Genomic DNA, 12,552 nt, shown 5'->3' on the forward strand with positions numbered 1-12,552 from the left:
TGAGATGTTGATACCAAGGAACTTGAAAGTTCTCACCCTTTCCACTGCTGACCCCTTGACAGGTGTGGTTTCTCCTAACCTTCCCTTCCCAAAGTTCGCAATCAACACACCATTGTGATGTTAAGTGCAATACCACTTAATCAGCTGAGCTAACTCAGTCCTGTCCACCTCCTCTCGACCAACTTCAGCCTCGGGAGCTGCTTCTCGTTAACGCCAATGGACCACAGTTTCACTGATCCCACACTCGGTCAGATGCTGCCTTGAGGGTGCCGCTAGTCGCTCACCCCCTCACCTCTGGAATCCACTTCTTTATTTCTTGTCTCTTACAGGGACTGTGCCAAGATCACAGATCATTGGGGATCAGCACACTGGGTGTTAGCGGGCAGCTGGAGACACCAGATGCTGGGATCAGAACTCAGTGGGTCAGGCAGCGTCTATGGAGGGAAGTGAACAATCGAGTACATAGATTAAGGGGAGAGAGCCAGGCAGTGGGAAGGGGTGGAGCAAGAGCTGAAACTGAATCATTGAAATCTACCAACTTTACTTGCAAGGTGTTTCTATAAAAGAGTAAGAATTTCAGGTTGTATACATTCTCTGATATTAATTGAATCATTGAACCATCGGCTGATATTCTTGCCTCTTGTTTCTTTTCTCTTCAGCGGTGGACTGCGGCTTTCCATCTGCCATTGAGAACGGACAGTTCACGTACCTCAGTGGGAGTGGTGTCACTTCCTACCAGTCCCTGATACAATACCAGTGTAATGAGCCCTACTACGAAATGGACCCAGCCAGCCAGCGTAAGTAGACAATGTCACTTGTTAGGGAGACTGTGAGAGAGTGAGAGGGAGACAATGGATGAACAGTGTTTTTATGGACTCTAGGTTATGGTCCCTTTGGGGGCTTTGCTTGCAGTGGGGGTGCTGATGATTTTTGCTGGATAGGTGGAGGGAGGGGTGATGCTTTGCTGGTGCTTGTGCATGGGGGGGGGAGGGGCCTTTGGGGTTCCAACATTCTTCCTGTCATTCATTCTTCTGTTTTGTGGGTGTCTGTGAAGAGGAAGAATTTCAGTTGTAGATTGCGTATGTTCTCTGATCTTAAATGGAACCATTGATCCATTGAACCATGCAAGTTTCCCCCAAGTGCTCTGGTTCCCTCCCAAATCCCAGTGATGTGGAAGGTCGGTGAGTTAACTAGCCACTGGAAATTAACCCCCTAGAGTGTGTGGATGAGGGGCAACATCTGGCCTGGGGGGGGGGGGGGGCAGGGGACAGAGTTGATGGAAATATGAGTAGAATCAATGGGTAGGAGTGGGGTTGGTGTAATTGTAGACTTGATGGCTGACGGGTGCGTTTCATGGTAATGGGTATTGATCCATTATTATATCACATGTACCAAGATACACTCAAAACCATTTGAATGATCCAGACAGATCACTCCATAGATAAGTTCATCAAGGTTGTGAAATGAAAACAGAGCAAGAGTGCTGCAGGCACTGTGGATAAATAAGGTGTCAGGGCTATGGCGACGTAGACTGGGAGATGAAGGATTCTTCTTCAACACATAGAGAACTCCGTTGAAGAGTCTTATGACAGTGGGATAGGAGCTGTCCTTGAGCCTGTTGGGATGCGCTCTCAAGCATTTGTATCTCCTGCCTGAGGGCAGAGGGAAGAAGAGAGAATCAGTGGGGTAGTGGTAGAGTCGATGGAGGAGAGGCTGGTTTGTACCTGTACCTTTTGCGCTCAATATTTTTCTGTGGTGTGCGACAGCCAGAATTGGTCAAGGGTTACGCTTAATGCAGTCCGCGCCCAGTCCCGAGTTAACATCCCTTGCAGAGAGGAACAAAGGTGAAATTCACTCCCACATTCTATCACTGAGTGTACCAATTACTTCCAGTTAATCTGTTCTGAAGTTCCAGGGGTGACAAATAGACCCAACAAGGACAAGACCCCAGGAGCTCCCAGCAACTTTGCTGACATTGGGATCAATTTCCTCTTCTGTCATTGGTCAATAGCCCATAAACAAGCTTCCATCTCCTCTGTTCCAACAGCCACAGGGGAAGTTTCCCGGCCATCAACCATTTTAATTCCACTCTCCATTCCCATTCCAACATGTTGGCCCAGAGGCTCCTCCACTGCCATGATGAGACCACCCTCAAGCTGGAGGAGCAACAACATGTATACCATCTAGTTAGCCTCCAAAAGAATGGCATAAACATCAATTTCTCCAGCTTCAGGACTGGCTTCTTCCGCTCTGTCATCAGATTTCTGAATGGTCATTGAACCCATGAATATGACCTCACTACTTTTTTTCTCTTTTTGCACTACTTATTAAATGTATCTTTTTTAATGTAGGAAAGATACCAGCATGGATAAAGCTGTAGCTGACTGGAATGGGCAATAAAAGGAGCCTTTTCTGGTTGGCTGCCTGTAACTAGTGGTGTTCTATGGGGTCTGTGTCCGGACCAATTATTTTAACGTTATATGTCAATGATTTGGATGACGGAATTGGTGGCTTTGTTGCAGAGTTTGTAGATGATACCATCACCTGCCAGTAGTTGGAAGGGCAGGTAGCTTTGAGGAAGTAGACAGGCTACAGATGAGAGGGACTTAGACAGATCAGGAGAACGGGCAAAGAAATGGCAGATGGTATACAGTGTCGGGAAGTATATGGCCATGCACTTCGGTGGAAGAAATAAAAGAGGAAACTATTTTTTAAATGGAGTGAAAATTCAAAACTGAGACACAAAGGGACAGGAGTCCTTGTGCAGGATTCCCTAGGGGATAATTTGTAGGTCGAGTCGGTGGTGAAAAAGGCAAATGTGATTATTATCGTGCATTTCAATAGGACTGGAATATAAAAGCAGGAATGGAATGTTGAGACTTTATAAAGACTGGAGAGGCCTCACTTGGAGTACTGTGGACAGTTTTGGGCCCCTTATCTTAGAAAGGATGTGCTGAAACTGGAGAGGGTTCAAAGGAGTTTCACAAAAATATTATTCCAGGATTGAACAGCTTGTCACATGAAGAACGTTTGATGGATCTGGGTCTCTACTCACTGGAATTCAGAAGGAATATGGGTGACCTAATTAAAACCTATTGAATGTTGCAAAGCCTCACTTGAGTGGATGTTTCCGATGGTGGGGGAGTCTAGGACCAGAGGATATAAAGAGGGGCATCCTTTTACAGCAGGGATGAGGGGGAATTTCTTTACCCAGACGGTGGTGGATAGGTAGAATTTGTGCTGTGGAGGTCAAGTCTTTACATACTGTATAGTTAGGGCAGAGGTTGATAGATCCTTTATATGAAGGGATATGGGGAGAAGGCAGCAGATTGGGGCTGAAAGGGAAAATGGAATTGCCATGATGAAATGGCGGAGCAGGATAAGCTCATACCAATTCTTCTAGCAGCGTTTCAGGAATCTTTGGAGAATGGTTCCTTATTCCCCCCCCCCCCCCCCACTCTTTCACAGGCATCTGTTTCACTTCTTCTTAAAAAGGACAAGGGCCCGACTCAATGTGGATCATATCGCCCCATCTCACTTTTGAACGTGGATGTAAACATTTTTGCTAAAGTGCTTGCGTGCCGTTTAGAACGCCCCCTTCCCAAGATAATCTCAGATGATCAAACAGGTTTTATTAAAAATCGCCATTCTTTTTTTAATATCCATCTGATGTGGTTTATTCACCCAGTGACTCTCCGAGTCCGGAGGTTGTTATCTGGTTGTTGTCCGGAGAAGACGTTCGACAGAGTGGAGTGGGTATACTTGTTTAATGTTCTGGAGAAACTTGGATTTGGCAGAATATTTGTAGCCTGGGTTAAGCTATTATATCACTCGCCTTTGGTGTGTGTACAGATTAATTATTTTCAATCTATTTCCCATTAACACGTGGCACTTGCCAAGGCTGCCCATTGTCTCCTCTTCTTTTTGCAATTGCAATTGGGCCTCTTTCTATTGCACTTAAGTCAGCTACATTATTTCAAGGCGTTAGGAGAGGGGATATGGAACACCATGTATCCCTGTTTGCTGACCACCTCTTACTTTATGTTAGCGGCCCTGTAGGTAGCAGTCCTGCTATTGTGTCATTATTAGGTCAATTTGGAGCTTTCTCTGGCTATAAACTGAACCTTCCAAAAAGCAAATGCTTTCCCATTAATAACTTTGTCCTACAGATCCGACAGGAATCTTTGCCTTTTCCTTTATCTCAAGATGGTTTTGTATACCTCGGAATACACGTTACTCACTCTTTTACATCTCTGTTTGAAGCTAACTACAGGCCTCAGGTTAGCCAAATGAAGGTTGATTTTGAGAGACGGCGCAGCTTACCCCTTACTATAGCTGGATGAATTCAATCAGTGAGAATGACGATACTTCCCAGATCTCTTCACTTCTTCCAGTGCTTGCCAGTTTTCTTATCTAAATTATTTTTCTAATCAGTTGACCAAGCCATAACCTCCTTTATTTGGGAAAATAAGGTCCCAAGGGTTAATAAGCGCTCTCTCCAGAGAGGTCGTGACGTAGGTGGAATGAGCCTTCATTATTACTAGCCATCGAATATTCAAGAAGTATTATTTTGGCTTCACCGGCCAGATATAAACTGTGCCTGCTAGAGACACGGTCTTGCCACTCCTCGTCTCTCCCAGCTTTTGTGTATTCTTCCTTGCCATTGAAATCCTCTCAGTTCACATCTAACCCGGTCGTGCTCTCCACCCTCAAAATTTTTCATCAATTTTGCTGCCACTATAAGTTCACATCAGCTTCAGTTTTGGGTCCCCTTCATAGAAACCATCTATTTCTTCCCTCCACACTCAATTCAGTTTTTAGACAATGGGTTTGAACAGTCTTCTGCACATTAAGGATTTGTACACCGGTAATATATTTGATAGTTTTGATAACCTGTGCAGTAAATATGGCCGTCCGCATAATCATTTTTTTAATACCTGCAGATTCGCCACTTTGTCAAGGAAAGATTTTCCTCTTTTCCTGATCTACCACCTGCTATGATGTGGGAAAAACTCACTCTTAGCTTTAATAATAAAGGGCTGATCTCTGTACTATACTCTCAGCTGATGTCTTTGGAAGTTCAAGATCTAAATAAAACTAAGACTAGGTGGGAGGATGACCTTGGTATGGATCTGGCTGAGGAATATTGGGCAAAAGCATTGAATAGGGTTCATTCCTTGTCATCATATGCTCGACTGGGGCTCATACAATTTAGTTTACACAGGGTACATTTAAGTAAAACCAGGCTTGCTGACATATATCCCGGGACAGACACTGGCTGTGACAGGTGTTCCTTCTCTCCGGCTGGTTTAGTGCATGCATTTTGGTCTTGCCCTCGGCTTGACGGCTGTTGGGCACTGGTTTTTAAAACTATCAGTGAGGTTTTGGGGGTGACACTGAGACCTTGCCCACTTATAGCTGTATTTGGTGTGGCAGATGATACTTTGGGGTTAAATGCAAACCAGTCGGATATCGTTGCATTTGCATTGCTTTTGACCAGTAGGAGAATCTTGCTGGTCTGGAAATCTGCCACTCCCCCATCTGCTGCTGCTTGGTTAGAGGACGTAATGTTTTTTCTGAAATTAGAAAAGATTAAATTCACTTTGAGGGGGTCTGTGAAAAAGTTCTATTTGAAATGGGGACCTGTCTTGTCATATGTTGGGAGTCTTAAGGAATCACTTGCTAGTTGAGGGCATCTGATTGTATTTGGGAAGTTGCCTCCCTTTTAACACGCATAAGGTTTACCTCACAGGGTGGCTGATGAATTGTAATATGAGTGTATTCTGGATCATCTGACATGTTGTGGATGTGTGTGGGCTTTCGTCTTGAAGTAGTGTGGGGTATGGCTGTGAAATGTCTGTACTTGTACCTGTGAATTGTTGTATTGTAAATACATTAGCTGACATGGTATGTTCGGGGAGGGAGGGTGAGGGGATGTTTGTTTAGGGGTAAGATGTAAAAGCAAAATGGAGGAAAATGTAATCCATTATGTATTCTGTATTGTGTCATTCTTTCAATAAAAATATAAAAAGAGAAATGGTGGAGCAGACTTGATGGGTCAAATGGCCTAATTCTGCTCCTATGTCTTATGGTCTGATACAAACCTGAATCATTGAGAGTGTGCCTGCAGGCTCCTGTACCTCTTTCCTGATGGTAACAATGAGAAGAGGGCATGTCCTGGGTGATGGGGGTCTTTAATGACAGATGCTGTCTCCTTTCAAATGTCCTGGATACTGGTGAGGTTAGTGCTCCTGATGGAGATCTCTGAGTTCAGCGGCCACATGATTGGCACTCCTGGCTGAGTATACAACTCTCTGCAGCTTTTTCCAATCCTGTGCAGTGCCCCTCCGTACCAGATGGTCATGCAACCAAATAGAATGCTCTTCACCTTACAAATTTGCTGGTCTTCGCTGATGTACCTCATCTCCTCAAACAGGTGCGCCTGTTTTGTAACCACATCAATATGTTAGGCCCAGGACAGATCCTCAGAAATGTTGACTTCCGGGTACTTGAAACTGCTCACCCTTTCCACTGCTGACCCCCTCGATGAAGACTGGGGGTACCTTCCCTCAACCTCCCCTTCCTGATGTCCACAATCAATTCCTTAGTCTTATTGATACTGAGTTGTTGCAACACCCCTCAACAAGATGATCCATCTTACTCATTTGTCCCCGAGATGAGTTTTGTAGGGCAAATATCAGAACATTGCAGATGTGAGAATGTTTAAACCCCCCAAGAAGACGGAGGAGACCATGCAGTACACTGGGCTCAGTGACAGGGCTGTTTCCCACCAGGAACTTCCAGATGTTCCCTGGCTGACTCTGTTGCAGATGCTGCTGCTTAACACTTTGTTAACTTCTATCGACAGGGGACTTCACCTGCACAGAAGCTGGGATCTGGAGAAATAACAGGACAGGACAAGTCCTCCCGCACTGCTCTCCAGGTCAGAGGAAACAAAGTTTACAATTGACCTTGCTTGCATGTAGTGGAATGAAGCAGTTTGGTGTTGAGTTAGGGGGAAGTAGTGGACTTCCAATCACTGGAGTCAGTGAGTCATAGAGAGAAAGAGAGAGTGTAGAATCAGGTTCTTCGGCCCATCAAGTCCATGCTGGCCGTCAGCCACTGGTTTACACTCATTTTGTTTTGCACTGGAGGAGGTGCAGAGAAGTTTGACCAGGATGGTGGCCATACAAGAAACTGTAGGTGCGGGAGTCTGGAGCAAAACGCAGGGGCGCACTGGAGGAACTTTGTGAGTCAAGCAGCATGCAGCAATGGAACAGGGGAACAGGGCCTTCCGCACAAGAGGTTTTTACATTGAGCGAGCAAGAGCTTTTCTCTTTGGAGTGTAGGAGGATGAGAAGTGACTTGATCGAGGTATACGACACAATAAGAGGCATATATCAAGTGGACAACCAGTCTTTTGTTCACCCAGGGTGGAAATGGCTGATACAAGGGCTTAACTTTAATATGATTGGAGGAAAGTATGAGGCGATGTCAGAGTAAGTTTTTACACACAGAGTGGTGGGTGCATGGAATGCCCTGGTGGTAGAGGCAGATACATAAAGGCATTTAAGAAGCGCTAAGATATGCACGTGAATGATAGAAAAGTGGAGGGCTACGTAGGAGAGAAGGGTTAGGTTGATCTTAGAGTAGCTTAAAAGGTCAGCACTACTTCCTGTGTAAAAGTCTTAGAAATATAGTATATACAGCATTGCACTGTGCTGCTGCCACAAAAAAAAAACAAGTTTCATAAGATCTGTGAGTGATGATAAACCTGGTTCTGATATGGGTCTCTGAGAGTGGGCAGGGGCAGGGAGAGGGTATCATGGTTGGGAAAAGGAGAAAGGAGTGGGGAGGGAACAAGAAGCACCAGAAATGATCAATAAACCGATTATTCAGAATCAAGTGACCTTGCTTGGTGTCTCGGAGCTGGATGTGTCTGTACCCATTCCAGCAAACCCCACCCCTCCACCCGCCCCGTCACTCCTCCTCTGCCGCCTGTCCCACACCTGCAGCGCTCCACCCTCACCATTCACAACATCCTCTGCTCCCGCCTGATTTACAGACTCGCTCTTCACTCTGTGTTGCCAACACAGCACTATGCAAAAGACTTGAGGACCTTAGCTGTATATATCTGCACAGCACAGTACATTGTGGTCCAAAGGGCCTGTACTGTGTTGTAATGTTCAATGTAAGCTGTGCCAAACTATTTCAGCTAATGACACCAAATTGAATATTCAACAAACATCCATTCAATAAACATTCTTGGATAAGCACATGCGCAGAACATTCTTTCCCAATGGCCATGTATGCCATTTACCTGAAACAAAGGGAGAGAGGGACAAAGAACCTCCCACATATACCAGATTTTTGAAACTAGACACCAGGCAACTAACTAATGGAAAGCAGCTGTAGTTTCCAAGCTAACCACTCACAATGGTAGTGACTCTTGACAGTTATAATGAGCCATGACCCCACAGGACACCTCCCATCCATGTACTATCTCTTAAACATTGTAATCGAGCTTGCATGCACCACTTATACAGGCAGCTCGTTCCACAGTCTGAGTGAAGAAGTTTCCCCTTAAACATTTCACCTTTCAACCCATGACATCTAGTAGTGGAAAGAGCCTGCTTGCATTTACCCTATCTGTACCTCTCATAATTTTGTATTCCCTTTATCAAATCTTCCCTCAATCTTCTACATTCTAGGGAATAAATTTCTCACCTATTCAATCTTTCCTTATAACCCAGTTAACCACATTATTATTCAGATTGTTGATATAGATGACAAACAACAAAGGGCCCAGCTCAAAGCCAATTCCTGTGGCACACCACTAGTCAAAGGCCTCCAATCTGAGAAGCAACCCTCTACTACCACTCTGTGGCTTCTACCTCAGAGGTAACGTCTAATCTAATTTCCCACCTCGGCTCGAATGCCAAGCAACTGAACCACCTTGCCCAATCTTCCTTTCGGGACCTTGTCAAATGCCTTGCTAAAGTCCACATAGGCAATATCCACTGCCTTGCTTTCATCAACTTTCCTGGTAACTTCCTTAAAAAATTCTAAGATTGATTAGACATGATCTACCATACACAAAGTCATGCTGACTATCCCTAACCGGTACAAATCTAACCAAATGCTCATATATTTGATCCCTTCAAATTCCTTCTAATAACTTTCCCACTACTGATGTCACACTCACCAGATTATAACTTCCTGGTTTACATTTAGAACCTTTCTTAAACAGCAGAACATCAGCTATCCTCCAGTCCCCCGGCATCTCTCATGTTGCTAAGGATAGTTTAAATATCTCTACTAAGGCCCCAGTAGTCCGTGAACTTGCCTCCCACGATATCCAAAAGAGATTCTCATCAGGCCCTAATTTGCCTCAAGACAGCAAACACCTTCTCCTCTGTAATGTGTACCGGGTCCATGACCTCCCTGCTGCTTTGCCTCACTTCTATAGACTCTGTGTCTGTTTCCCAAGTAAATACAGATTAAACAAATCCATTTAAGATCTTCCCAACTCTTATGTCTCCACACATAGTGCTATTCTGATCTTCCAGAGGACCAATTTTGTCCCTTACAATCCATCACCTTGTCTACTAGAGTAACCTTGTGCCCTCTTTTAGCCCTCCTGATTTCTTTCTGTTCTCTTGCATTTCCTACACTGCTCAAGTACCTAATTTGTCCTACCTGCCTATACCTGCTATACATCTCCTTCTTTTCTTAACCATGGCCTCAACATCTATCGAAAATTAAGGTTCCCTGAACCTGTCATCCTTGCCTTTTCTTCTCGCAGGTACATACAAACATGATCTTGGATTTCACTCACATACATCCTTCTTTGTTAACGTGCAAGTAGATGGGTTTGTTAAAAAGGCGTGTGGTGTGTTGACCTTCATTAGTTGGGAGATTGAGTTCAGGAGCTCCAAGGTAATGTTGCAGATCTAAAAAACTCTGGTCGGACCACATTTGGGAGAGTTTTGTTCAGTGCTGGTCGCTTCGCTATAGGAAAGATATGGAAACTTTAGTGAAAGTGTAGAGGAGATTTATCTGGATGCTGGATTAGAAAGTGAGATTTTTGAGGATAGGGTGAGTGAACTAAGAGTTTTTTTCTTTGGAGAGAAGAAAGATGAAAGGTGACTTAATAGAGGCGTACATGGTGAACTAGAATGGACAGCTAGATATTTTCCCCAGGCCGGAAAAGGCTAATATGTGGGTGCATACAGTTAAGGTGACTGGAGGAAAGTTTGGGAGAGGAATGTCAAAGGCAGATTTTCTACACAGCGTGCTGGGTGTGTGGAATGTACTGCTAGGGTGGCAGTAGAGGCTGATGTGTTAGGGCATTTAAGAGGCACATGAATCAAAGGAGAATGTAGGGTTACATGGGAGGGAAGAGTTAGATTAATTTTGGAGTAGGCTAAAAGGTTGGCACAACATTGTGGGCTGAATGGCCTATAGTATGCTGTACTGTTCTTTGTTCTGTGTTGTATTTCACAGATTTTGCTCATTTTTTCTATTCCTAACATCCCCCATTGCTCCATTGACCAAATAATCTCTACAATGTACTGCCTACAGAAAAACGCTACTCTCAACCAATCAAGTACTTCCTTTATAGACGTGTCAGGTCAGGACCCTTCATCTAGACCAGGGGTTCCCAACCTGGTTTATCCATGGGCCCCTATCATTAACTGAGGGGTCTGCAGACCCTAGGTTGGGAACCCCTGACCTAGGCTAATGAAGGGTCTCGTCGATTGTCCGTTTCCCTCCACTGATGCTGCTTGACCCACTGAGCTCCCCCATTGGCTTTGCGCGTTGCTCCATGTTTCCCAGAACATTGACTGGGGTGGAGCATTTCCAAGACTGGAGAGGCTGGGTATGTTCTCCCTGGAGTAGAGAGGGGACCAGAAACCAGAGTACAAAGTTATGAGTGGCGTAGGGTAGGTATCATCAGAACAGAGGCGTCTCAAACCCGAGGGAAAAAGGGGATTAGATTAGAACCTTTTTCACCCAAAGGGGTATTGGGATCTAGGATCTGTCTGAGGGACTGGTGGAGGAAGAGACTGGCGTGAGATTTAACAAGTATCTGGATGAGCACTTGAATGACGCAGGCAAACACAGTGCTGGGAAGGGGATCAGTACCAACGGGGGTTTGTGGGCTGTGGACAGCCTGTATAGAGAGGAGCTGAGGGCAGGGTAGATCAGACCCAACAGAAGAGTCAGGCTTGATGGGCCAAGTGGCCTACACCTGCTCCCAATTGGTCCGTGCTTGAGTCCAGTGGTGTTAATTGAGTATCAGAGAGGCTGAATATTTTACTGCCCACTCAGGAGCTTTGCTGGTCTTACTGCAGGGAGGTGAAGGGAGAACAAGAAAGGATAGAGAAAGGAAGAAATAAAGAGGGAAAGAAAAAGAGAGAGTGAGGGAGACACAGCCACAGAGAGAGAATGAGAGGCAGGGAGAGGGAGAAAAAAGGGAGTGTGTGAGAGAAAGATGGAGACAGAGAGACAGCCAGGGACAGACATAGAGCAAGAGAGCCGAGAGGGATAAAGAGAGAAAGAAGGAGAGGGAGAGAGAGCAAGCCATGGAGAGAAAAATGAACCAGAGAGGGAAAACAGAGTGAGAGAATGAAAGAGGGGGTGAGAAAGAGAGAAACAGGTCTAGAAAGGTGAATGAGAGGGAGAGGAAGAGAAAGCTGAGGGAAGAGCTGGAGAAACAGAAGAAGGGAGAGAAAATGGTGAGTGACAGAGAGAAAGAGGGCCAAGGAGAGAGAAACAGCTAGAGAGAGGGGTGGGGTGTTTCAAGAGTGAGAAAGAGGAAGTGAGAGGAAAGGTATTTCGGCCCTTTAAACCTGTATCAAACTTCTACTGAAACAAGGGAGGGCACGTGAACTCGCCAGGAACTTTGTGGGCTGCAGTCCCAGGAATTATGTGGTGCCCGGGCCAATCTCTCGCCGACTGATCTGACCCTCTCTTCTCCTTTCACCCCCACCACCTCCCCCACTCTCCTGCAGTGTGCGGTAGACCGAGCAACCCCGTCACGTTCCGGGAGCGGGTGCTACGGGGCTCGGAGGCGAAGAGGGGCAACTTCCCGTGGCTGGTGCGCTTCGGCGGGGTGCAGGGCGCGGGGGCGCTGCTCTCAGAGCGTTGGGTGCTGACGGCCGCCCATGTCGTGCATAACCTGCGAGAGCGCAGTCTATTCGCCGGCTTCACTGACCTGCGGCGGCTGGACCTGGCCCAACGCCTCTTGGCCGACCGTATCTTCATACACCCGGGCTACCAGCAGCCCCTGCACGACGGCGTCCACAACTACGACAATGACATCGCCTTGGTGCGGCTCCGCACGCCGGTGACCCTGGGGCCGGACATCTCCCCCGTCTGTCTCCCCGAGAGAGCGCAGTCGGGGCCGAAGCTGAGGGAGATGGGGCTGGTGGCCGGCTGGGGAGTGACGGAAAACAACACGCTGCCTGCCGAGTTGATGTACACCCGGCTCCTGGTGCTGGATCTGGATAGGTGTCGGCAAACAGTGGCCCAGAACCCGGTCACGGT

At 46.2% G+C, this 12,552-nt stretch overlaps 1 protein-coding gene across 1 annotated transcript in view; it reads left to right on the forward strand.

The window, feature by feature from the left end:
• The first annotated feature begins 763 nt into the window (after nucleotides 1-763).
• The window catches only part of LOC132397499 (complement C1s subcomponent-like), an 83,969-nt gene continuing 72,180 nt past the window's right edge, over nucleotides 764-12,552 (forward strand). Inside the window, exons 1-3 of the mRNA XM_059976328.1 lie at nucleotides 764-797; nucleotides 6,869-6,943; nucleotides 12,018-12,552. The exon at nucleotides 12,018-12,552 is cut by the window's right edge and continues 172 nt beyond it. Coding sequence (XP_059832311.1) covers nucleotides 779-797; nucleotides 6,869-6,943; nucleotides 12,018-12,552 — 629 coding nt within the window. The 5' untranslated portion in view covers nucleotides 764-778. The remainder of the gene's footprint in view (nucleotides 798-6,868; nucleotides 6,944-12,017) is intronic.

This window comes from Hypanus sabinus, chromosome 7 (genome assembly GCF_030144855.1).
Source record: "Hypanus sabinus isolate sHypSab1 chromosome 7, sHypSab1.hap1, whole genome shotgun sequence".
Classification (NCBI taxonomy): Eukaryota; Metazoa; Chordata; class Chondrichthyes; order Myliobatiformes; family Dasyatidae; genus Hypanus; species Hypanus sabinus.